General features: G+C 47.8%; 1 protein-coding gene and 1 long non-coding RNA gene across 2 annotated transcripts in view; one reads left to right on the top strand and one right to left on the bottom strand.

Moving 5' to 3' along the window:
- Positions 1-649: 649 nt before the first annotated feature.
- Positions 650-24,419, bottom strand: LOC122740148. The gene is made up of 3 exons (XR_006354712.1): positions 24,286-24,419; positions 11,269-11,373; positions 650-4,602 (listed from the first exon to the last, which is right to left on the bottom strand). It is a non-coding gene; the product is annotated as an uncharacterized LOC122740148 (long non-coding RNA).
- Positions 24,273-25,401, top strand: part of DNAJA4 (DnaJ heat shock protein family (Hsp40) member A4) — a 17,730-nt gene continuing 16,601 nt past the window's right edge. The window contains exons 1-2 of the mRNA XM_043982003.1: positions 24,273-24,399; positions 25,155-25,293. Of these exons, the coding sequence (XP_043837938.1) occupies positions 24,329-24,399; positions 25,155-25,293 (210 nt within the window). The 5' untranslated portion in view covers positions 24,273-24,328. The remainder of the gene's footprint in view (positions 24,400-25,154; positions 25,294-25,401) is intronic.

Genomic DNA, 25,401 nt, shown 5'->3' with positions numbered 1-25,401 from the left:
GTGCAGACCATCTCTTTGAGCCTCAATGGTCCCTTTCTGTCAAGTGAGTAGAAATCCCTGGTTCCCTCCCAGGGTGAGCATCAGATGAGCTGATGTAAAGCTCTCTAAAATCACAGATAGGTGTGGGGGTTTTTAACCTGTGTCCAGGGCTTTCCAAGGCCTCCATCAATAGATTTCAGAAGGTCTGTGAGCTGGGAGGGGGAAGGATACATCATTACTAACTGAAATTTGGCATTTTCTTCCATTTTTTGAAAACGTGATTTTTAGTAGATAGGGGCTACACTAGACTATCAAAGGGGTCCATCACACACACACACACACACACACACACACGTGTGCACACACATGCATGCACACACACACACAGAACCCCAACCATAGAATATAATGTATGGTCAGCATTCTAGGATATACAACTGTGCCTTGATACGGTTGCCTGTGCCTGTATCCTGGCAAGCCAAATGGGGCTGATTGCCCTCCTACTACCCATTCATTGGAGAGCTGTGCTCTGAAAAGCACTTGGAGGGAGAGAGATGTTCCCTCCTCTGATGCTATTTTTAAAAAAAGACCTGAAGCCCATTTCCATTTTGTTGTTGTTCAGTCATTTCTCAGTCACGTCCAACTCTCCATGACCTCATTTGGGGTTTTCTTGGCAGAGATCTTAGAGCTGTTTGCCATTTCCTTCTCCAGCTCATTTTACAGGTGAGGAAACTGAGGCAAGCAGAGTGAAGTGACTTGCCCAGGGTCACACAGCTAGCTACCAAAATAGCCTGTTCCACTTTGGCACAAGGCTGCTGAGTAGCGTGCATCTCCTTCTGTGTATATGTCACTATCCCCTCTGAATGTTCGCTGTCACTTCATTTCAGGCCGATTGAAATACTGGAAGGAAGGCCCTGGCCTCCTGATATCACACCCACGTGGCGGATGGATGCTCAGCACCCTTCACTGTGTCGTATTATTGGCCTCGAGATGGGCAACCAAGAGGAAATGAGGCCTAAAGATGCTAGTGGGTAATGCGCTGAAGGAGAAGTAGGAGGGCAGAGGAGCGGTCTCATGGGAAAAGGAATTCTCTTTGTTCAGTTCGGTCCCGACAGCGGAAAGAGGAGCACTGTGCTGCACCAAATCCCCACCACCAAGCCAGCCAGCCCAGCTTCCTGACAGGCATCCACAAGAGGATGGGCCGCCTCCAGAGGGAATGAACCCCCCATTTCGGGAGGTTGGCAAGCACTCGCTGGAGAGTCACTTGCCAGACTTTGTAGAGGGGATTTCTGTTCAGGGATGGGGTGAACTAGAACAATCCTGAGGTGCCTTTCCACTCTGGGATTTTCTTTTTTTCTTTTTTCTTTTTTTTTTTTGTGGGGCAATGGGGGTTAAGTGACTTGCCCAGAGTCACACAGCTAGTAAGTGTCAAGTGTCTGAGGCTGGATTTGAACTCAGGTACTCCTGAATCCAGGGCTGGTGCTTTATCCACTGCGCCACCTAGCTGCCCCCCTGGGATTTTCTTAAAGGAAATTAGTCGGTTTTTGCCTTGGAGACAGGGGACCATTGGGAGTTTCTGCTGCTCAGGGAATTAGGAAAGCAGCAGGTCAGGGTGCCCTCTGGTGTCAGCTCTTTGAAGTGTCTCCTGAGCCCTTCCATCTCATTAACATAAAGCAGGCCCTTGGGGATAAGGCCCCAGGCCATGTGAGGAAGGGCAAGTAAAAATGCATCATGAGCCAAGTTTTGAGGGTGGTGAGGGCCCAGGAAGTGGCTTAGTCAGTGGAATTGGGATGGAGGAACATCTGGATCGCTCATTCCATTGCCCAATTCTGCAGAGCAAGCCTGGAGATCAAAGAACTTTTCATTGTTTTCCTCTTATACTTTCAGTAACAATACGAATAGTTCTCATTCACACAACATATTAAAGAAGGTTTGGGTTCAAATCACACACAGAACAAACCCAAGCCACGTGAAATAAGGCTGCAAGGGTGAGCGGCAGCAGCCAGACCGAGGTGGGCTTTAGATGCCTGCCACCTGCGAAGCTCACGCCTGTGTGGGTGGAGACTTGCTTCCCTGCCGTTCTCCTCCCCCAGGTCATTGTGATCATCCCCAAGGGGCAGGCTGTCATTCAGCTCCCGCTTGGTGCAGTGCCCCAGGCTGGGAAGGGTGGCCACCTGGTAAAAGTTTAGAGAAAACATTTACCATGAGTGAAGGGTGGCGGGGCTGTGTGCAGAGCCTCTGAGAGGAAGACGAGTCCCAGGAAATGGAGTCTGTGTGTTCGAGTTACCTGGCAATGGCCACAGAGCTTTGGCTCAGGCGGACTAGAGGGGGGAATAGCAAAGGGTTGTTGTTTAACTAAATTCATCACTTCAAAAGAGCCAGGTGGGGGAAGGCAGGAGGGTGGGGCTTCTCCTGAAGCAGGTCCTGTCCCTTCCACTCTGGAGCCGCTGGTGCCCAACAAAGGCACTGGCCGATTGCCTCCTGCCTTCTCATTTCTGACACAACACACTCACCACCCACCCAACAGTCCAAGATTTGAAGCAACCACCCATTAACATGAGCATCTATCTCTTTGTACTTCAGTGACTTTCATTTGTTAAAAGAAAGGGAGGATATGTGCCTCGCCTTTGATTGGTACCAGCCTTGCCCATTGTCTTTGACCCGAGGTTGTCGCCTTTCAGTGTGGTCTTTGTTTGCACTGTCACAGTCACATGCCCCCATTGTGTAGGTGGCTCCCTTGGCCCTACTTCACTCCGCATCACCTCCTTTAAGTCTTCCCACATTTCTCTGAATTTTTCATGTTCATTATTCCTTAACATCCCTACTTCTCACCATCAGAGTCCTTGGCATTGCCAGATGGTTCAACATCAGAAGAAGAGATGGTTTTATCATGGAAGTGCCACAAAAGCAGCTTCATTACCAGCTACCTGGCTGAGGCACCCAGGGGACAGACCATGGAATCTTGCCATTCACCCCGGAACTGCACTGACCTGTATACCATGGGAGATCCTTGAGAGTGGGGACTGTCTGACTCGTCTGACAATATCCCCCAAGCTTAGCACAGTGCTTAAAAAATGCTTAGTTATTCATTCTTATGCCAGAATCTGGCCATTCTGTGGTCAGTGAGCATACTTTTTGTTTCCAGCTTTTTGCTATCTTAAATAAGATTGTTATGAATGTTTTCTATATGGTTTGCAAATCTTTTATTTCTGTTATTTGCCTCAAGTGTATAAAACCCAAGAGTGGGATGAAAGGGAATGAGTGATCTTTACATAATTAGAAATTGATTTAGAAAAGTGTCGCACCAGTTCACAGCTCCATCACGGCCCCATCCAACACTGGACTCTACCATTTTTGAGTTTTTGCCAGTTTGACTGGGGGGAGGACATTAGACTGGTCCTTGGATGATGGACACAGCCCATTTCAAGGGCCATATCTGAAGTATTTGCAGCCTGCTCCACCCATCAGAGCTTGTGTTCTTTGGGCATGAACCTCAGGGTCATCCCAGGCCACGATGAGGCAACCATCGGAGAAAGTCTTTGGAGGGTCATTGTCTAAACTCCTGTAAATATGATTTGCCTTATAAGAAAAAAATCATTTAAAAAATTTCTCAGTCACGGAGTGGTCCTTGAAGCCATCTTGGAGAGTGTTCATGGGCTGCTCCCTCCTGACATCAGCTTCTAGAATCCCTCCCTTCCTATGGGCCTCCTCCGTCTTGTCTCTCCCATTAGAATCTAAGCTCCTGGAGTCCAGAGACTTTTTTAAAAAACTGGTGCACAGGAAGCACTCAATAAATGCTTGTTGAATGTGGAATAACTCATTTAGCCCCACTCCCTCATCTCCTGCGTGAAGTAACTGAGGCTCAGGAAGGGGCGGCACTTCCTCCAAGGTCACAAAGTAACCTGGGGTGGCTTCACCTCCTGAAGCTGCAAACCCGGGCACAATTTCACAGGGGAAAGAGCACCAGCTGGGCTTGTGGAAGACTGACTCGCTCGGTGGGTGATCGCAGCCAGCTCACTCTCTTCTCCGAACCCCACGTGAGGGGCATCACAGAATTGTGTGGAGACAAAGTACCTCATAAGCCAGAGGTCACAGAGTTTTGAATGAGAGGAGGTCTTGGAAGCCCCCTTTTTTAGACTAGGAAATGGAAGCCTGCACAAGTTGGGGCCTGCTCGTGGTTGTAAGTGGCAAAACTGTGGGATCTAGGACAAGTCACAGCCGCGGCCCGAATTGTCTTCTCTGTAAAATCAGCAGAGGAAGAGCAGCTCCACCATACCTCCGAGTTGTTGGGAGGGAAGGGCTTTGTAGACTGGAAAGGCCGACAGAACGTGAGGGATCATGATGGTTATGCCCTTCCTGACTCCAGCAATGTCACCAAATGCGCACAACTAGTTATAGTGGAAAGACACCCCAAAACTTTCCCAATGGACCCAGGCTTGTTCCAATGCCTCACCCTGGGCTTTGGGTACTCCAGCTCTCCCTCATACTCCCACAGTGGCGTGTAGCTGTGGCTGGCTCTCTTCCCATGAGCAGAGACAGTCCGGGGGCACTTAGGGTCCTCCTTTGGATAGCACAACTCCAGAAATATCACCTGGGAATGCATCTGTATGTTGTGGCCCGGGGCTAGGAAGGACAAGAGATCAAACAAGGACATTACTGTGCTGCTTAAATCCCATAGAGCAGCTCAGAGCCCAAACCCTGGATGAGTACTTGGGCAAGCATGATCCAGCATAACACGGTTGGTTTTTTCGGGCAACTGGAGGTCATTTCCTACCTAACATACACCAAGAAGTTCCCACTTGGGCATTTGGTCATTCATTCATGCTAACTCACCAACTCCTTTCTAATTAAACCCTTCTAAACTGGGTTTCCAGTCAATAGCTTAAGTCTCATACACTTCTAAGCCATACCAGCAATATGTAAGAAGTTGAGCCATTGACAACACAGTATTCATCACAATTACAATTATAATTGACTCACAACATGTCTCTATTCTAATAACACACATCCTGCTTCAGGAGTTATAACACCTGGGATTTGAAGTTGGAGGACCTGGGTCCAAATCCTGGCAGTGCCAACTGTGTGACCTTGGATCAGTCACTTCCTTTTCTCTGGGGCACAGTTCCTTGGTGTCTAAGGTCTCTTCCATCTCTTAGTAACCTGCTACATATGCCTCTATGACCTAAAGATGGTCTTGGGTTCTTGAAGGCTGTGGTGGTGGTGGTGACGATGACGATAACTAATGATAATGCTTAAGATGCGCCAGGCATTTTACAATTATCATCTCAATCCTCCCAACAACTTTGAGATGTAGGTAATAGTATTGTCCCCATTTTATGGAAGAGGAAACTAAGGCAACAGAAATTAAGTAATCTGCCCAAACTCACACAGCTTCTAAGTATCTAAGGCTAGATTTGAATTTAGGTCTTCTTGACTCCAGGCCCCGTGTTCTATCCACTAGGCTACCTAGTGGCCACACCACCATGACAGTAGAGTACCAGTCTTGGTCAGCTGGAACAACCTGGAACCAGTCTGAATATGGTCTCAAGGGTCGATTGCCCCTGAAGGACGAGTCCAGGACCAAGCTAGCTAAGTATGAGCCCCCACTGCAACAGCAGCAGAAAGTCGGCTATCTTTGCTAAGGACCTTCCTCTCCAATGCAGGGATCCCAATGGAGAGGACGCCCACACATTATCTCTTGCTCAGGTCTCCTTTCCTGGCCCAATACTCTCCAGCATCTGTGACTTGTTAGACTCCCAGCACAGAAAGCCAATTCCTCAATGCCTCTTAGAGAGAAACCCAAGCAAGAGGTTGAGTGACTTGCTCAGAATCACATAGCTTTAAGCCTCAGAAGTAGGATTCAAACCCAGATATTTTTTATTCCAAGCCTAGGACTCTATCTACTACCCTTAAGCTGCTTTTCTTCTAGTAATACTAATAAATAATATTTCCATAGCACTTTGCAAAGAACTTTACAAATATGATCTCCTTTTAGTTTCACAACAACTCTGGGAGGTAAATGCTGGTATCATTTTACAGATAAGAAAACTGAGGCAGATTGAGGTTAAATGACTGGTCCAGGGTCACATAGCTACCATCTGAGGCAAGATTTGAACTTAGGTCTTCCAGATTCGAAATCCTTAGCTCTATCCACTGCACTACCCAGTTGCCAGGATTTAAATAAGGGAAGACCCTCTCAGGTCTCGGCACTGACAACACACTGTGTTAACCAGCACTGCGAGGTAGTGAGTATCAGGCTGGGAGTCAGGATGATCTGAATTCAAAACCACCTTTCACATTTATTTGCTATATGACCAGGACAAGCCAGGGAACTTTGCTGGTCCTCAGTTTCTTCATCTATAAAATGAGGCTGATACCGCCTGTATCATGGGGCTTCTCTGCACACTGTAAAACATGATATCCATCTCAGTTATTCATCAGTCAGTCATTCAGCAAGCATAGGCCAGATCTGCCCAGAAGGAGCTCATATTCTAACTGAATACCCATGTACTCGAGGCAGATGGGAGGGAATCTCGGGGGTGAGGCATCAAGGGAGCCTGGCAGGGGCTTCCTGCAGAAGGTTGGATTTCAGGTGGACCCCGAAGGAAGCCAACGGAGCCAGAAAGCAGAGATGAGGAAAAATAGCTTTCCACGGATGGGACCAATGAAAAGGCACAGAGTTGGGACATGGAGGACAGAGCCGCTGGATTGCCAAGTGCCTGGTGGGAAATAAGGTGTAAGAAAACCAAGAGAGAGAGGGAGGCACTATATTGGAAAGGTCTGTCGGAGCCAGAGAGAGATGTTACATTTGACCCTAGAGGCAGCCTCATCCATGCCTTAGGAAGACAGACAGAAGTGGCAAGAGACTTGGGGCAGGGAGACCTCCCGGTTTATTGCAATAACTCAGGCAGAAGGTGATGAGGGCCTGCCCTGGGGTGGCAGCTGAGAGGGAGTGAGCAGAGAGAAGGAGAGATGTGCAAAGGGAGGGATGATGGGAGATGTCAGTTGAAGGAGGTTGTTAAAAGCTCACACTCAAGTTCATGGCGAGCCTCTCCTTCCCTCGCTCGAAGGGGATCCTGGGATTTTTCCAATGGGGGTAGGCTTTTAATTTAAGGATTTCAATGACAACTACTTTCTTCCCTCCCTCCCCTTCCCCCATTCCTCCAACATCCCTTGCTGGGGAGAGCCACACCAGCTGCTGCTATGTCATCACAGATGTCATTTAATAGTCCAGACCTAGATGGTCCTGAATAAACATGATTAACTATTTATAATAAATTAATCACTAATTCAAAGCTAGAGAAGGACCAGCTTCCAAATGGTAATTGCAAGATCTTGGAGCAATCTTTCACAGAAAAAAAATTGATTATGTTAAAAATTCCCAGGAGACAAAAATACATTAAGTAAAAGCACCAATAAATGCTGTTTAGTTATTGAAAACTTACCTTAAAGTTTTCATTTAAAACCAGTTGCCTTTCCCTGCCATGTTTATTGAGCAGTAACTTGTGACCATATATGCAGTCACGCTTTGTGAGAAGTGGGGGACAATAAGGGGACTTAGGGACAAATTGGAATCACCAAAAATTTTCAAAAGATCATAGGATCATAACCTGAGAGGTAGAAAGAAGCTGATAAGTGGATCAACCTACAAGTATTTCTTCAGTACCTACTACTGCCAAGCACTGTATTAGCCACTGGGGATACAAAGACAAAAATTTAACAGTTCTTGTCCTCAAGGAACTTACACTCTACGGTGCAGATGACATATACATATATAAGAATTGACGAGATAAGTTTTGAGGGGGAGGGCACTAAGGCACTGGTGGGGAGAGAGGTGTCAGATCAGCAAAGATGACAAAAGAAAAAAGATAAATATTGGAAGGCTTCATTAAAACAAGCATATTGATAGGCTGCTGGTGGAGCTGTGAATCAGTACAGTTATTCTGGGGGAAAAAAACCCGGAACTTTGTTCCCGAAGTCATTAAACTGTGCACACCCTCTGAGCCAGTATAATCCTATTAGGTCTGTACACCAAAGAGAGCAAAGAGGGAGGAAAAGCATCTACAAAAAAGGTTGAAAGCAGCTCTTTTTGTGGTAGCAGAGAACTGGAAGCCCAGGGGATGCCGTCAATTGGGGAAAGGATGAACAACTTGTGGAATGGAATATTACTGAGTCATAAGAAATGCTTAAAGTGCTGGTCTCAGTAAGACTTGTGCGGATGCAACCAAGAAAAGAATTTATACAATACTGTAAAGATAAAAATCTTTGAAAGGCCTCAGCACTATGACTCTTAGGGTGACCAACCATGATTCCAGAGAATTAATCATGAGGCTTGTTACCCACCTCCTAGAAGAGAGGCAATGGTAGAATGGAAGACACAGCCAACTGGGGGAGGTTTTTTTTGCTTGAAAATGCACATTTGTTTACAAGAATTTTGCTTTTTTTTTTTCCTAATGGGGAGGAGGTGGAAAGGACAGAAAATGAATATTTGTTCATTGGAAAAATGTTTGTTTTTAAGAATCATCTGGCCCAAAGGTCTCCTTTTCCTGAGGGAGAAAAATGGAAGCCAGGGTTTAAATGACTTGCCTAAAGGATAGTGTGATAGAACCAGAACCTTCCATACTGTATGTATAAATGACGGGCTGATCACTTTTTTACAGTGTGGTGTAAATCTCCAAACATTGCTCTATACTTGCTACATCTACTTTCTCATTATCCACTGACTTTGGGTGGGGGGAGGTGAGCGGAGCAATGAGGGTTAAGTGACTTGTCTAGGGTCACACAGCTAGTAAACATCAAGTGTCTGAGGATGGATTTGAACTCAGGTCCTCCCGAATCCATTATCCACTACTTTTGAACTGTGTCCTAATCTAGTGAGATTGGCCCCTCATCCTCATCTTCAGGGACTTCTGCGCCATCTGACTCTGCTCCCTACCCTCTGAGCCCCTTGATTTTCCTTCCTCCTTTTGGTTCCTACTGGCCCACTTGTGGTCCTCTTCCTGCCTCTGACAACTCTTTCTCTTTCTCAGGAACCTTCCTGGCCTCCCTAAATACCTCTCTCTAGCCTGGACTGGCTCTTAAGCAACACACCTGGTTTAGTGCTTCTCTCAGACATCTCCACCAGGACCTCAAACTTCCCTAGACCAAACTCATCACCCACTCCCACACCTCTGCTTCCCCCAGATATCCCCTTTTGTTTCGTTTTTAAATCTGCATTTCTTTTGATGGAAAAACCGTCCTGTCAAGTACTTGGAGCAAAAACCAAGTCTTGTCCTGGGGGTGGGGGGGGGTCACTGCTAATGCCTTCCACAGATCATTTCTCAATATACAAGTCAGGAACATTACTCTCCTATTAGAAAACTTCAGACATTCCTCTGGGCCTGCTAAATAAAGCTCCTTAGTGTGGCATTCAAGACCCATTGTGATCTGTCCTCAAGCTACCTTTCAGGGGCTTGATGAAACCCCTCAGCTGCTGCTACACTAAATTACTCCTTGTTCTTTGGCCTAAATTCATCCTATTTCCAGCCTTTTCCCCCAGTTCTGCCTATGCTGATCCTAGTTACCCCTCAGGTGCCAACCTGGAACTGACATGAAACCTACATCAATCCAGAGTACTCCTATTCTCTCTTCCTCCTCCTTCTCTCCCCCTCCCTTTCCCTGTTCTTCTCTCCCTTTCTCTCCTCCCTCCTTCCCTCTCCATCTTTCTCTCCTTCTCTTCCCTTCCTTCCCTCTCTCTCCACCCTGTCTCCCTTCCCCTGTCCTCTCATTCTCCCTCTCCCTCTCTCTTTCTTCTCTCTCCCCCCCTCCTTTCTTCCTTTCTCTCCCTCCCTCCCTCTCTCCCCACTGCATTTGAGGCCTTTGATTTCTAACCCTCTTGTAGAATTTATTATATTGATCTTACTCTGTACAAAGTATTGAGAAGACAAATATAATTCAGTTCACAACTATGAAGGCCCTAGTTCCATGTGCTGGGCATTGTGGGAGGTGCTGGGAATAAAAACACAAAATCAGAACTGCCCCTGATGGAGGAATTTCTCCTGCAAGAAACAGCAGAGAGAGGAACCTGGTTAAGACTTGGGTCTGGGTTCAGATCCCAGCTTGACCACTTGCCACTTGTGTGGACAGATGGCCAGAGGCCAGAGAAGGGTTGTCCAGTTCAGCCAACAGCTTCCATAGTTCAGTATGGCCAGACTGGGACGTTCACAAATAGAAATAACATGAAATGAGACTGGAAAAGGAGCCTGAAGGCAGCTTCCCACAGGCCTTGCAGGCCAGCTGAGGAAGCTTGTAATTTACTCTCAGGGCAATGGGGAGTCCCTGAAGATTTTTGAAAAGAGTTTAGTTGTCAAGAAACATGTGCCACCATGTGCCGGGCACTCTGCTAAGCACAAGGGATACAGAGAAAGGAAAAGGACAGTCCCTGCCCTCAAGGAGCTCACAGTCTCATGGGGGAGGGCGGGGGCAGAACATGAAAACAGACAACTCTGTACAAACAAGCAACATACAACAGGCAGGGTAAACTGGAGATAACGGCAGATGGCAGGCACCAACATTAGGGGGCATCAGGATAGGCTTCTTGCACAAGTGGGATTTTAACACCTGAGGAAGGCCAAGAAAGCTTGTAGGAAATGAGGAGGGAGAATGTTCCAAGAAGGGGGACGGCAAGAAAAAAATGCATGAACTTGGAAGATGGAGTATCTGAGTTCAAATGCTGCTTCTGCTGCTCACTCTCTGCATGACCTTGAACAAATCCCCTAACTTCTCTGGGTCTTAGTTCCCTTTCTAATGAAATTTGGACTAGACAGCCCCTAAGGGGGACCCTTCTGGCTCTAACCCTCACCCTACAACTTGGGCCTTACAAGCCCTGGTCCTGCGGTGCAGAAGACTGGGCTTTTGGGCTCAGTCCTTACTAGCAGTGGGATCATGAGCAAATCACTTGACTTACTTCCTGATCTGTAAAATGGGGCTAATGATACTTTGACTCCCTGCGTGCATGGGGTCGTTGTGAGGAAAGGGCCAAAGGAAGCCATTCTGTCATTGCGATAAAACTCAGTGTCATTATATTTCCATCTTCCTTAGGAAGAAATGTCCTCCTTGAAGCCAAGGATCAAATTCTGGATCTTTGGGCAGCCCCTGGCTCCATTCATTTTGCTGGATAAATATTACTGTGTATCATGGTGATTACGTATCATCAATCAGACAGTTATTAAATTATAATAATCAGACAGTTATTAACTTATAACAATCAGACATTTATTAAATGACAACAATCAGACATTTACTAAATACCCATAATGGCAGGTACCAGGTGACTGGCAGTCTCTCGGTTGGTGACATTATCTTCCCTTTTTCCATTGATGTTCTGGTTATTGTCCCATCACTGTGAATCGGTGCCTAGAAACAACAAGGCATGGTCATTCTTAGACTGGGAGTCAAGACACTGTCCTGTCCCTTCTTGACCCTCCCCTGGTGGTTGTGACCCCGAACAAGCCATGTTCCCTCTTGGAGCCTCAGTTCCCTCCTCTGTAGAATCAGGGAACTGGACTGTGGGTAGGTGAGGTCTAAGGTTCAAAAGGTCTCTCAGTCTCCAGTCACAGAACAGAAAGGCAGCAAAAGAAATGTGGATAGCCTTCGCTCACTTCCTCCTGCAGGAAAGGACACTGGCTGCTCTGTGTGAGGAGAGCCCTCACACTTCAGACAGACTGGCCAGTCTCTGTTTACAGTCATTTGCCTCTGTTGTCATGGAGTAATCTGGCTGTAGCTGAACAAACATGTGACCCAGCTGATTAACCGAGGTGAGGTGGGGAATGCAAGGGACTTGGAGGCATGTCAGAGAAGCACCCCCCCCCCATCTCCGCCCCGCGCCGTCCTCGCCTGAGAGAGTCCATTGGGTTTCCCTTGTCAAAAGGATGCCTCCTCTCTTCCCCACCCACCTGGAAGCTCATGGAAGGGAGGCCAATTCAGTGGCAGCCCCAAAGCAAGCCCGGTGCGTTGTCAAGTGCAGGAGTCCCAGGCTCCCCCAAACTGGCTTCACTCTAGAAGTTGCCAGTGTTGACCGTTACTCTGGTAACCACAGGAGCCTTGGGAAATAGCAACTAGGAAGAGCCCACTCTGCCTGAGCGATGAGGCACTAACTCTCCTCGGCCTCGGGCAGGGGGCACAACTACCAATTTTATAGGGTCAAAGGAGGCCATTTCATCATTATGGTGATTTTATGATTCAAATTAGACACAAAATAGGGAAGGGAACTGCCCTGGAGAGAAGAGACAAAAAGAACTGCTTATTGCTTTCTAAATTGGTTTATGGAGGGCAAAAGGACAGAAGGCATTGAGCAAGCTAGCCAAGGATGGGAGCTCAGGAGAGTCGATCACAGACATTCTCATCGATTACCCCACTCCCCTTTAGCCAGCTGCCTGGAGGCCCTGCAGCTCCCAGGTTTAGGGTTAGTAATGAGGACACGCTAGAAAGGTGCTGTTCATGGGCCCGAGTTCATCCAGTAAGATCCCAAAAGAGGGGCAGTGACTGCCTGAGGGCAGTAACTCACAGATTTCAGATTCACATCCGGACCCCTGTCTCCAAATCCAAGGCTCTTTTCAGAGTTCCAGCTGATCTGATATTCTGACTACTGAATTTATTCACTCAAAAATCATCTTTTAAGCCCATAGCAGTGCAATGTCCTATGTTAGGCACTGAGGCAAATTGGGTACTCCCGTGCCCTACAATTAATTTGTAATTTCTGAAGTGTGTGTGTGTGTGTGTGTGTGTGTGTGTGTGTGTGGTCTCTCCCAATAGACTGCTAATTCCTCAAGGGCAGAGACTATCCCATTTTCATCTTTACATCACTAACACAATGCTTGGCACATAGTAGGCACTTATTAAGTGCTGGCTGATTGAACTCAGGTTGAATTAGGTTTCTGGCCACTTTCTTGCACACCATCCATATACAACCAATTTCCAGAGAATGAGGGGACCAAAAAGAGACACTGGACATTAAGGCAATAGTGAATATGAATCTTGCTTGGATAATTCCAAAGGCAATTTTGGACTTTCAGTAGGTGTTAAAGTCATCACCCAAAGCCGAGCCACTTTTATTGTCCTCCAGCTCTGTGGGAGTGATTGCCCATGAAGACTCCTGGTTACCAGCAGGAAGAGCAAGGACCAGAGCCCTGCACTGGAGTCAGGAAGGGCTCCGACACCTTGTGACCCTGGGCAAGTCATTCTACCTCTCTCTCAAAGTCTCATCTCGGGATAAGAAGAGTCTTTCCCTCCCTGGGGTATTGTGAGGATCAAATGAGATGATGTTGTAGGGCACTACAAATCTTAAAGCTCGATGTGAATGCCAGCTACCACCACCACCACAACAACAACAACTATACAACTACTATCATTACGACTATAACTACAACTACTACCAGCACTACTATTGCACTACTATACTACTACCCTGGCTAGATGCACCACACAAATGCATCTTTGCTCTCCACTTTCATACACAGAATTCTTACCCATTCTTTAAAGTCCAACCCAGTTTTTTCCTATGTAAAAGGTGTGTGTGGAGGGGAGGGGCGGGGAACAGAGCAGTGTGTCAAACTCAAATAGAAATGACGGCTACTAAACCATGCATGAGGATCCCTGGGGGCTGCATTGGAACTTGGTTTTAAAATGTAAGGTTTTATATATTATATATATTTATATTATATTTTCATTTATTTCATTAGATTGTTCCCAATTATATTTTGTTTTTTGTTTTGTTTTTGCAGGGCAATGGGGGTTAAGTGACTTGCCCAGGGTCACACAACTAGTAAGTGTCAAGTGTCTGAGGCCGGATTTGAACTCAGGTCCTCCTGAATCCAGGGCCGGTGCTTTATCCACTGCGCCACCTAGCCGCCCCCCCAATTATATTTTAATCTGTTTCAGGCCACACTCAGGAATGTTATCACCTACCGGCCGCATGTGAGACACCTCTGGATTGGAGGATCTCCAAGGCCCCTTCCATTTCTAAATCAGGACTCTCACACCTTTCCCACTCACAACCCCCTTTTTTTTGTGGGGCAATGAGAGTTAAGTGACTTGCCCAGGGTCACACAGCTGGTAAGTGTCAAGTGTCTGAGGCTGGATTTGAACTCAGGTCCTCCTGAATCCAGGGCCGGTGCTCTATCTACTGTGCCACCTAGCCGCCCCCTCACAACCCCTTTTTGAAGGAGAAATTTTTACAGGACCCCAATATATAGATATATAAAATAGATATAAAAATAGAACATTTACTGCCAAATTTTTTGTGACCTCCACATTCAGTTACACACCCCATAAGTGGGGGTCATGAATTAAAGGTGATGCATACCTATTTTGTATACCTATATACCCAAGGTAGCATAAAAATGTCTCAGGCAAAAAGGGGCCACAAGTGGAAAAAGTGTAAGAAGCTCTGCTCTAGGGGCAGCTAGGTGGCGCAGTGGATAGAGTACTGGCCCTGGAGTCAGGAGTACCTGAGTTCAAATCCAGCCTCAGAAACTTAACACTTACTAGCTGTGTGACCCTGGGCAAGCCACTTAACCCCAATTGCCTCACTAAAAAAAAAAAAAAAAAAAAAAAAAGAAGCTCTGCTCTAAATCACCAACTTACCTTGCTTCCATAAAAGTCCATTCCTGGGGCAGCTATGTGGCACAGTGGATAAAGCAATGGCCCTGGATTCAGGAGGCCCTGAGTTCAAATGTGGCCTCAGACACTTGGCACTGGGCAAGTCACTTAACTCTCATTGCCCCGAAAAAAAAAAAAGTCCATTCCTCACAACGGTACAAAATGTAGAGTATGAGGTCTCTAAAAGGTAGGGACTGTTTTGTTTGTCTCTGGACTGACTAGCACCCAGAATAGTGCCCTTTACAGAGAAGGTCAGTCAATCAATGAGCATTTATTAAGCACCTATTATGTACCAGACACTTTGCTAACTACTGGGGATAAAAAGAAAGGCAAAAGAAAACCCCTGCTCACCAAAGAGCTCACAGACAACATTCAAACAGCTGTGTACAAACAAGTTATAGGTGGGGTAAATGGGAGATGATCAGCAGAGGGAAGGCATCAGGAGAGACTTCTGTAGAAGGTGAGGCTTTAACTGACCCTGGAAGGAATCCAGGGAAGTCAGGAGGAAAGCACTCTGGACATGGGGGACAGCCCAAGAAAACGCTCAGAGTCAAGAGCGTGACAGCGTCTTCTGGGAACAGCAACAAGGTCACTGTCCCGCTTGAATTCCAAACAGAATTGAGTTTGATCCTTGAGGTGGCCCAGACCAGTGGGGTTTACTGAAAGGAGGTGGTTTGGGGGTGGGGGATGTGCTTTAAAAAGATCAATCTGACTGCTGAGTGGGGAGAGACTCGTGGCAGGTACATCCGCCAACAGGTTATTGTCATGGTCTAGGCATGATCTGGTGACAACCTGAACCAGGATGGTGACAGGACAAGGAAGGGAGTGTATATAAGAAGTGTTAAAGCTAACGCACAATAACAGGACTTGGCAGAGATGGGATGTGGGGGTGTGGCGGGTGAGTAGAGGATGAGAGATTGAGAGCATGGGGTCCAGAAGGATGGAGGCTCCTTGGCCGTCATTGGGAAGCCGAGAAGGAGGGAGATTGGGGGGCAATGGTAATGAGTTCTCTTTTGAACAGACTGATTTGAAGCTATCTACAGGGCATTCAGTTTGAGATCCAAGTGCAGGAGGGAGCCTGGAGGTCAGCAGAGGCATTAGGGCTGGATAAAGAGACTGGAGAATCATTGGCACAGAGGTGATGATAATGAAATCCGAGACCAAGTGAAATACTGTAGAGGTAGAAGAGGCGGAAGGCTTAGGACAGAAGCCTAAGGGACACCAATGGAGAGTAGGTGTGACCTGGATGAAGATCCAGCAAAGGAGACTGAGAAAAAACAGTCAGGGTAGTAAGAAAAGCAGGAGAGATGAATGTCATGAGAACCCAGAGAAAAGAGAGCATCAAGAAGAATGTGATCAGAGGCAGCTAGGTGGCTCAATGGATAAAGCACAGGCCCTGGATTTAGGAGGACCTGAGTTCAAATCCAGCCTCAGACACTTGACACTTACTAGCTGTGTGACCCTGGGCAAGTCACTTAACCCTCATTGCCCCGCAAAATAAATAAGCAAACAAACAAATAAACGAATGAATGAATGAATGCATGCATGAATGAATGAATAAATGAATGAATAAATAAATAACGTCAGAGGCTGCAGAGGGGTCAAAAGGGATAAAGATGAAGAAAAGGCCATTACACCTGGCAATCAGCCATCGCTGACAATTGTTGTTCAGTCATATCCAACTTTCCATGACCCCACCTGAGGTTTTCTGTCCTGTTGATGATGTGGCTCTTTGTCCAGGGCTGAGCACATAGTAAGGAGGTAATGAGGATGTGACATCATAAAGATGAATTACTTTGAAGCAGATGACCTGTCTGGTCACTGTCAGACCTGGGTTTTGGACTGGTCAGTGACTTTGTCTCTGAGCTTTTCCTATCCTGCAGTGATCTAGCTCAGTGACCTCCTCTGAGCTGGAGGTCCAGGGACTTCCCAGTGGTGCAGCTCAGACTGAGACAAGGCAAGGACGAGGGCTCCCCAGAAGCAGTCTCAATGATATATCACCACCATTGTACACCTGGCCCAAGAAAGGAGACTCATGGCCAATCTCCGAACCCCTCAAATGCAGGGGTTCTTAGCCTTTTTTACATCATGGACCCAGCCCTCTGGCTATCTGGGGAAGACTATGGACACCTGAGAATGATGTGTTGTTGCTTTTTAAAATTAATAATTGAAGGAATGTTAAATTTCAGTTAGAGGTTGAGAATAATAAAGATTGAATTCTTTTCCCCACTCAAGTTCATGGACGCCTTGAAATCTAGCCCCTGATCTTTTGAGGGTCCATGGAAGCCAGGATAAGAACCCGTGCCCTAATCTTCCAGAACTAGTCCCAAGCTTCACCACCTTACAGCCCAACTCTGATCACCAAATTTGGAGTCAGGATGGCAGAGTTCTAGTTGGAGAGCTGGAAGAGATCCCAGAGGTTATCTTAGAGGGTGGGTCCCCTCCTTTTGGAAGTAGAAATAGCAGCCCACAGTGGGGAAGGGATCTGTCCAAGGTCATACAGGTCTTACAGATGATGGAGCTGGAATGTGGACACAGGTCATCCAGGTTCCTGAATCACTTTTACCATCATCTGTGTGAGCCTGGGCAAGTATCATGACTCATCCATGCCTAAGAGTCGGCCTCCCCATATACAAAATGAGTTGGCCTAGACATCTTCCCAGGTCTTTTCCAGTTCCACAGGCCTCTTTGACAACCACACTCCCTCACTGTACAAGTTGGGTCATCTTTGATATGTCAAGACTTTATATCTCTGACCCAAGGCTCTGGGTCGTCATGCCAGCAAGAGGCAAGACCTGGAGGTCCTAATAAAGGCTTTCAATAAGATCCTGGAGACATACCAAGGAACCACCGTGCCTATCCCAGAGCAGCCTGGAACATACTAAGTGCTTAATAAATGTTTGTTGATTGACTGGGTGATGTATTCTGTGGCCATGGCAGTGCATGGAACAGGCTTGGGGGAGGGGGGGAGATGACATAAACACCATTTACAAAAGAAAGAAATCAGGGCTCAGGATTAAGAAACAAAGGGCCAAAGGCAGATAGAGTAATCAGCCATCTGATGAAAATATGTAATGAATGATCAGAGAAAAGAGTTGGAAGGCAGTGGGTGTGGCCAGAACAAAACATCAGCAAAAAAAATGCCTCTATCCTAAAGGACAAAAAATAACTGGTTGCTGACATGGGAATCATTTCAGAACCGACTGTCTGCGCAGTCAGATCATCCACTATTTAAATGATCAAGATGAGGGGACACTGCATATAACCATAACCTTCATCTATTGAAAAAAGATAGCTGACAAATAAAAATAAAGACATAGTCTGATGATCATTATTTATGAGATAAATGTATCTGAAATAAAACAGTTGTCACAACAAAGAGGCCCCAACACCTTCTTGGCCAACAAACATGATTTCCTTGCAGGCAGAGATGGGTGAGCTAAGGACAGTACTGACTTCAAATCAAGTTCATTCGTACAAACAGCATGAAAGTTGAAGAAGATGTACTGACTATGGCTCTAAGAAGCAATGAGTATGGGGCGGCTATATGGCGCAGTGGATAAAGCACTGGCCCTGGATTCAGGAGTTCCTGAGTTCAAATATGGCCTCAGACACTTGACACTGACTAGCTGTGTGACCCTGGGCAAGTCACTTAACCCCATTGCCCCGTAAAAAAAAAAAAAAAGAAGCAATGAGTAGTGGGAGGGAAAGTGAACCTACAAAACACCTGGTGTGAAACCCAAGATCATCTTCCAAAAATCTGTAGACAAAAGTGGGAGGAAAGCAAATACAGAGGGATGGGAAACAACTGCTAGCATTTCTTTGTTATTGTTCAGTTGTGTCTGACTCTCCATGACCCCTTTGGGGGTTTTCTTGGCAAAGATACTGGAGTGGTTTGCCACTTCCTTCTCCAGCTCATTTTACAGGTGCATAAATTGAGGCAAACAGGGTCACTTGGGTAGTAAATGTCTGAGGCTGGAGTTGAACTCAAGACTTCCTGACTCCATTCCTGGCATTCTATCTACTGCATCACCTCACTGCCCTGAAGCCTTCTACAGCTACTCTATTAAAGAGAATAACAGGACCAACAAACTGGAGCTTCACAACCCCTCCAGATGGGGAATGTGGGAGTCTAGCTGGGCCTGACCAAATAGAGACTAAAGGCACTCAGCGGTCAGTTCTAAAGGAGTATTCCAGAAGAATGGAAAGGAGCACACAATACAGTCCTACTACCAAAAACACGATTCCTCTCACCCCAGAAGAACACACATATCTTTATATAATGTGAAGTCCTTTAGGTCAGGGGTTATCTTTTTATCTCAGTCTTCATGTCCTTAGTACCTAGAGCAAGGCCTTGGACACAGTTGATACTTAGTGCAATTGAGAAGACATCAATAAGGACCCATCAATACAACTATTTTCTCTTCTCTCTCTCTCTTTTTTTTTTTTTTAGTGAGGCAATTGGGGTTAAGTGACTTGCCCAGGGTCACACAGCTAGTAAGTGTTAAGTGTCTGAGGCCAGATTTGAACTCAGGTACTCCTGACTCCAGGGCCGGTGCTCTATCCACTATACCACCTAGCTGCCCCTTATTTTCTCTTCTCAATGAAATCTTGATGAGAATGGCCAATAAACCAATCCGTGTATTAAGGATATCCTTTCAAGGAAAAAAAAATTATTGTTGCCTTTTGTTTATTTGCCATTCTTTTCCCTTAAAATTCCCTACCCAGACCTTGCTCTCAAATTTCTCATTGAAACAAAGAAAAACATTTAAGGAAAAATAACTTACATAGTAATGGCATCGGACAGTATACATACCAAATTGCACATCTGCAGTTCCCCTACCCTAAGTTCCCTCCATTTCTTTTTTTTTTTTTTTTTGGAGCAGCAATGAAGATTAAATGATTTGCCCAGGGTCACACAGCTAGTAAGTGTCAAGCATTTGAGGTCAGATTTGAACTCAGGTCCTACTGAATCCAGGGCCGGTGCTTTATCCACTGTATCACTTAGAAAAAAAGGTGTTTCATATTCAGGCTCTCCTTGGGGAAAAATGAGTTTTCAGAAGTTTTTCTATAGCTGATCACATCTTCACAGTCATGGAATTTAAAGAATATGGAGAATATGAGATCCTGCTGTATTTATTGTTTGACGATTTCAAATGAACATTTGCTTCAGTAGAACAAATTGTAACCTTCCATGCTCCCTTCTTATAACATCTTTTCCACGAATACACCACAAGATTTCTTGATAAAAGCAGTCACAGAGACAACTTTGTTCAATGGGTCTCTTGCTAGCCATATCAAAGGAGGCATAAAACAGGGTGACACATTTCCCCAAAGTTGTTTGTCATTGATATGGAAGACATCACCTACCAGGTTCACATGGACAAAAGGTTACCTGTAGAGAATGAGATTCTACTGATGCTCCTCTTTGTAAGGACATCATACTGTTTTCATTAAGCACTAGGACCTCCTCCAAGAGACAAATGGTCACTAAAAAAGATCAGCCTAGCAACCCGGATAAGGGGGAAAAACAAGAGGGTGAAAAATGCATGTTGTCCAGATTATGACATGCAAGTTCTTGCACTTGTCTTGGACAGATACTGCAGATAGACAATGAACTGAGCTAACAATTGAATAGAGGGACAGTGGGTGGGGACATATCTAGCAGTCTGTACAGCAGACTGCTTTCAAGCTATGTCTGCAATCCAAGTCCACGTCCATCTTTTAAACACTGATATTCCCCTACTGATGCTCCATGACTATAGTTCACAAAAAGAATTGAAAAGTAGACTGGCTGTGGCAAGCGCTGGGTCCTCAGAAAATAACTCTTTTTACCCAGTCATTTGTTCAGTTATGTTCGACTCTGAGAATCATTTTAGATCAACTAGTCTGTGCAGTCAGATCATCTACTATTTAAAGAAAGCAGAGGTCAAAGCCAACACCAAATTAGAAGATATGGTCGAGATGAGAGGACAGACACTGTATAATCCTAATGGCTCCAGCCTGACCTCGTGGTTATTTGGTCTTTTCAGTTGTGTCTGACTTTCTGTGACCCCATTCGAGGTTTTCTTGGCAAAGATACTGGATTGGTTTGCCATTTCCTTCTCCAGCTCCTTTTACAGGTGAGGAAACTGAGGCAAACAGGGTGAAGAGACTTTCCCAGGAATTCTGGGCTGTTTGCTATTCAGCCACAAAACTCAGGCCTACTTTAGAACTCTCCTCACCTAATTATCTATTAGCTAGACCAGTTGGGGTCAAATTGAGGTAGAAATCCAATCCCACTCGTAATCAAAGAAAACCACAACATTTCCCAATTACATTTTATTCTGGCTCACAAAGCAATCAGGAATGCTTGTTGGTTATGAGTCTGACCCCTTTGCACTAAACTATTCCTTCTAATATTCTCTTACATTTCCTCCGTTTATCTTGTATTTACGCAATTGTTTACATGTTGTCTTCATTGGAATATGAACTTGATATGGCAAGTACCATATTAACTTCCTGTGTACCCCCTCATCCCTCGAAGTGAAACCCTGGCACGCATCAAGTGCTTAGTAAATGTTAATTTAACTGACTGTCCTTGCCTCCCGCCCCCAGCACCATAGCACTTTATGTGTAACAGGCCTGTAGCCCCGCAACATGAATTCTCAGCTGCCTGAGCTGAGCTATTTTTCAGAATTCCATCCCACAATTCTAGGCCCAGTTTTGTCACACTTGGGGTGAAGGAACTAGAGGAAGTTTCTGGGTCTTTCGGTTTCCTTCTGCCCAATAAGCCCAGACACCTATCCATCCTACCTCCTCTCTGAGTTGGTTAGGAGAGATGCACTGCTCAACCTTAGAAGATGAGGCAGAGGCCTTGGCATCTTAGGGAGGGTAGGAATCAATACACTGAAGCTCCCCTCCCCCATCTCATAGATAAAGGAAGCCCAGAAGCAGAACTGGACTTCCCAAGGACACTGTACCAAGCCCAGAGCAGGAATCAGAACCCAAGGCTTCTGACTTCCCTGGCCGATGCTATCCACACTTTGCCCAATGGAAAATTGTCAGAAAATATTTCTTTTGCTCTAGAATTATTTTTCCGGGGCAGCTAGGCGGAGCAGTGGATAGAGCACTGGCCCTGGATTCAGAAGGACCTGAGTTCAAATCTGGCCTCAGACACTTAACACGTACTAGCTGTGTGACCTTGGGCAAGTCACTTAACCCCAATTGCCTCACCAAAAAAAAAAAAAATTATTTTTCCTCTCCAGACCAGATCTGTGAATTAATTAGTGTGTTGAGCTTCCTACCAGGACCCACCCAGGTCCTTTCTCTACAACTGAGTCTTAGAAAGTTGTCTGGGACATAGAGAGGTTAAGTGATCTGGCCCCTGGCTGGATGTGTTCTCCCAGCCAGAGGCCAGCTGCCTCTCCGTTCTTATGACATTTACGTAACTGTCTAACATGCAGGTGCTATAGCAATAGGCCCTTTCAATAAGACTAACCAAGTCAAACTCTGCTTGGCTTCACCACCCTCCAAATTCAACTAGAAGAACCTCATGGGAATCAAGGGATCTGTATGTAAGTGGTGTCCTCACCAGTTATCTAATATGGAACACACACACACACACACACACACACACACACAGTTCAAAAGAGAGGCTCTAAGGAAAAACTAAGGAGACTAGCTCTAAACCAGAAATGCAAACCCCAAACCAAAACAAAAAAAAACTGTATCTTTTCTTATGGAATGTTTGTTTGTTAAGTAGGTGTAGAAAACAAACAAACAACTCCCCCAAGGAAACCACTTGGAAGTTTCAGATCAGCTTCCTGAGGCTGAGCAGGGAGTTAAACTGTTTCTATTTGATAACACTTAGTTTAGAGCCATTTTCTCTCCACCCTTTTAACCCACTACTTCCTTTGCTACTGACAGGCTGGCCTCCTAAGACCTGGGGCAGTCCGGCTGTGACCATTTTTCTGAATACAGGGCAATTTTGAACTCTTGGATTCAAAGACAAAATCCAGAGGGCACCAAATGTCCCTGACCTGCAACCCCCAAAATTCTATTAGTCTTAATCTTCAAGATAAATTTAGACCATCACAGATCTGTCTGTACTAGATGAGGGTAATGAGACAAAAGAGCCACATTTTGCCCTAGACAACAGCATTTTACACTTAACTACTTTCCTCATCTCTATTCTGAGAGAAAATAGTTGTGAATTGTCCAAGGGTGACCAGCTGATAAATGGATGAGGTCTTAGGACTTTGTCAGAATTCTTGGCTCTTTCTTTACCCTACCTAGATGCTTAGGTGTGTGAATCAACTTTGTGGCAAACAGGTGAGAGATGAACTCTGCTTCAGCGTCTAGATAGAATCTAACCACGGAACCTCAACCATGTATAAAAACCTCACCATTAAATCCACCTGCTCCCATGATGACCCTTTGACACCATCTTTGCCTCTGACTATGAAACTGTCACTCCCTCACCACCTCTCCATTATCAAGTCTTCCTCAAACATCTGTCACTAATTCCTTTCCCCTTTTTCTACTGTTTTGACCCCCCCCCCCATTCACCAATCATAGATATCACTACCTCTGCCCGGAACCTCCAAGTCAACTTCCCCACTCAGCTTTCCTATCCCACTCATGACTTCTTCCCTAAAACAGGAATCTCTTCCAGTTACAACCACCCTCACTCCCTTATCACCACTAATTACTTTATTAAGTCTCTTCCCTCCTGCACCAAGACCACCTCCTCATCCGTCATCGACCCTCCCCAACCCAATCACACTTCTCCCTCTCATCACCTTCTCCCCGACATAGCTCCTTCCCCATCCCTTCGTCCTTCTCGGCTTCTCTACTTTCCCCATCATGACACGCCTCGATAGCTCTTCTTTCCTGCCATCCATCACTCCTCCTCGACCACTCTTCCTCCTTCCTGTCATCTCTACCTCTCTCCTCATCACCAGCTCCTCCAGGCCATCACCTCCTCCTCCATCACTTCTCCCCTCCTCTATGACTTTCATCTTCCTTGTTACTAAACCCCACAGACCCACCCCCCTCTTCAGAGGCCGCGTGTGTGGTATGGAGAGGAAAGAGTCAGGGAACCTCGGGTCACTGACTGTGTGACCTTTGTGCAGGACCCGTCCCCATCCGCTCCCCTCCCCGGGCCTCAGTGTCCCGCTCCGTCAAAGAAGGGAGCTGTCCGGGTGTGACCCTCGGGCAACTTGTGCCCTGACCTCGGCGGGCACGGCCCCTAGGTCACTGCCCCCGCCCCGACATCATCAGTGCCCCACCCCAGACCCACCTACCGCACAGAGGTGCGCGCAGGACCACACCCAGGTGGGCGGCCAGGCTGGATCGGCTCACCAGATCCGCCGGGGGTCAGTCGACCCCGGGCCGCCCACCTCGCCCCACCTGCTCTTCCCTCTCTCCGTCTAAGACCTGCTCGGAGGGAGCTCCGCGCACCCACCCCGCCGCCAGAGTGAGCTCGCCCGGCCTCCCGCCGGGGCCGGCTCCGCGCCCGCCGCCCCGCCGCCCTGCCTCCCGCCGCCCTGCCGCCCGCACCCGCCCGGCCCGCTCGGCCCGCGGCCCGCCGCCGCCGCCCGAGCAGCCGCCGCCTCCCGCGCCGCCGCCTCCGCCCCGCGGCCCCCGGCCCCGCCGCCCCGAGGCCCCGGGCCCCTGCCCGCTCACCGCTATCGCCGACACCGCAGCCGAGCCGCCCGAGGCCGCCGAAATGGCCCGGGGCGGCGGGCAGAACTGGACCTCGGGGGAGGCGGAGAGACAGGCAGAAACCCCCGAGCCAGAGTGAGCGGGGACGGGGGGCGTATCTGGGGTGGGGGAAGGAGGGACCCTCAAGGGGGAAAGGGAAGGGGTGCCCAGGGGAGGGGATTCCCCTGAAGGAGAAGCCCCAAGTGGGGAATGGGTCTCCAGGGAGAACGAGGGTCCCGTTGGGGGCAGAGGAGCCCCAAGAAGGAAAGAGATCCTAAGGGGGAGCGGGGGTCCCCAAGAATGCCCGGGGAGGGGAGGCTCCCGAAGGGGGAGGAAGAGCCCCAGGGGAGGGGAGGGAAAGCCCCCCGGGGGAGGAGCTGGAAGGGGGAGGGGAGGGGGATTCCCCCTCCCTCCAACCTTGCCGAAGCTCCTCCGCCCGCGGCGCCCGCGGGAACCTCCGCGAACGTTCTAGGGCCACTGTGGCGTCACCGGAGCGCGGAGGAACCTTCCGCCGGCGCCCCATAAAAGTCGCGGCGGAGGCGGCCCGGGGCCGTGTGTGCACCCGGCACGGGACAGGGGCGGGTGGTGGAGGCGGGTGGGGAGGCGACCGCGACAGCTGGGGGCGTCCTCGGGCGGGGGGCCGCGGCCGCTGCCAGGAGCCTGGGGATCTGCGGCAGCGGGCCGGCGCCAGGGCCAGCCGGGGCCGCGGACGGGCGGACGGACAGACTTGGGGCCCCTGGGCGGCCGCCGCCGCTGCCGCCGCCTCAGCCAGTCCGTCCGGTCGTCCGGCCCGTCCCTCCCCGGCCCCTCGGGGCTCCTTCGCCCGCCTGACCCCCCGCCCTCTCCCGTAGAGCAAAGATGGTCAAAGAGACAGAGTATTATGACATCCTGGGGGTGAAGCCCAACGCCCCTCAAGAGGAGATCAAGAAGGCGTATCGGAAACTGGCTCTCAAGTACCACCCGGACAAGAACCCGGACGAAGGCGAGAAGGTGAGGGGGGGGGTGCGGTGCCCCCCCCGGGGGTCCTGCCCCGGGCCAGGCGGAGGACGAAAGAGAGGGATGGAGGGAGAGCGCCGGGCCGGCCGCCGGCGCCCCGGC

The sequence above is a fragment of the Dromiciops gliroides genome, chromosome 2 (assembly GCF_019393635.1).
Source record: "Dromiciops gliroides isolate mDroGli1 chromosome 2, mDroGli1.pri, whole genome shotgun sequence".
NCBI classification, from domain to species: Eukaryota; Metazoa; Chordata; class Mammalia; order Microbiotheria; family Microbiotheriidae; genus Dromiciops; species Dromiciops gliroides.
Note: the sequence above shows the minus strand (reverse complement) of the source record. Positions and strands in the feature narration are given on the sequence as shown.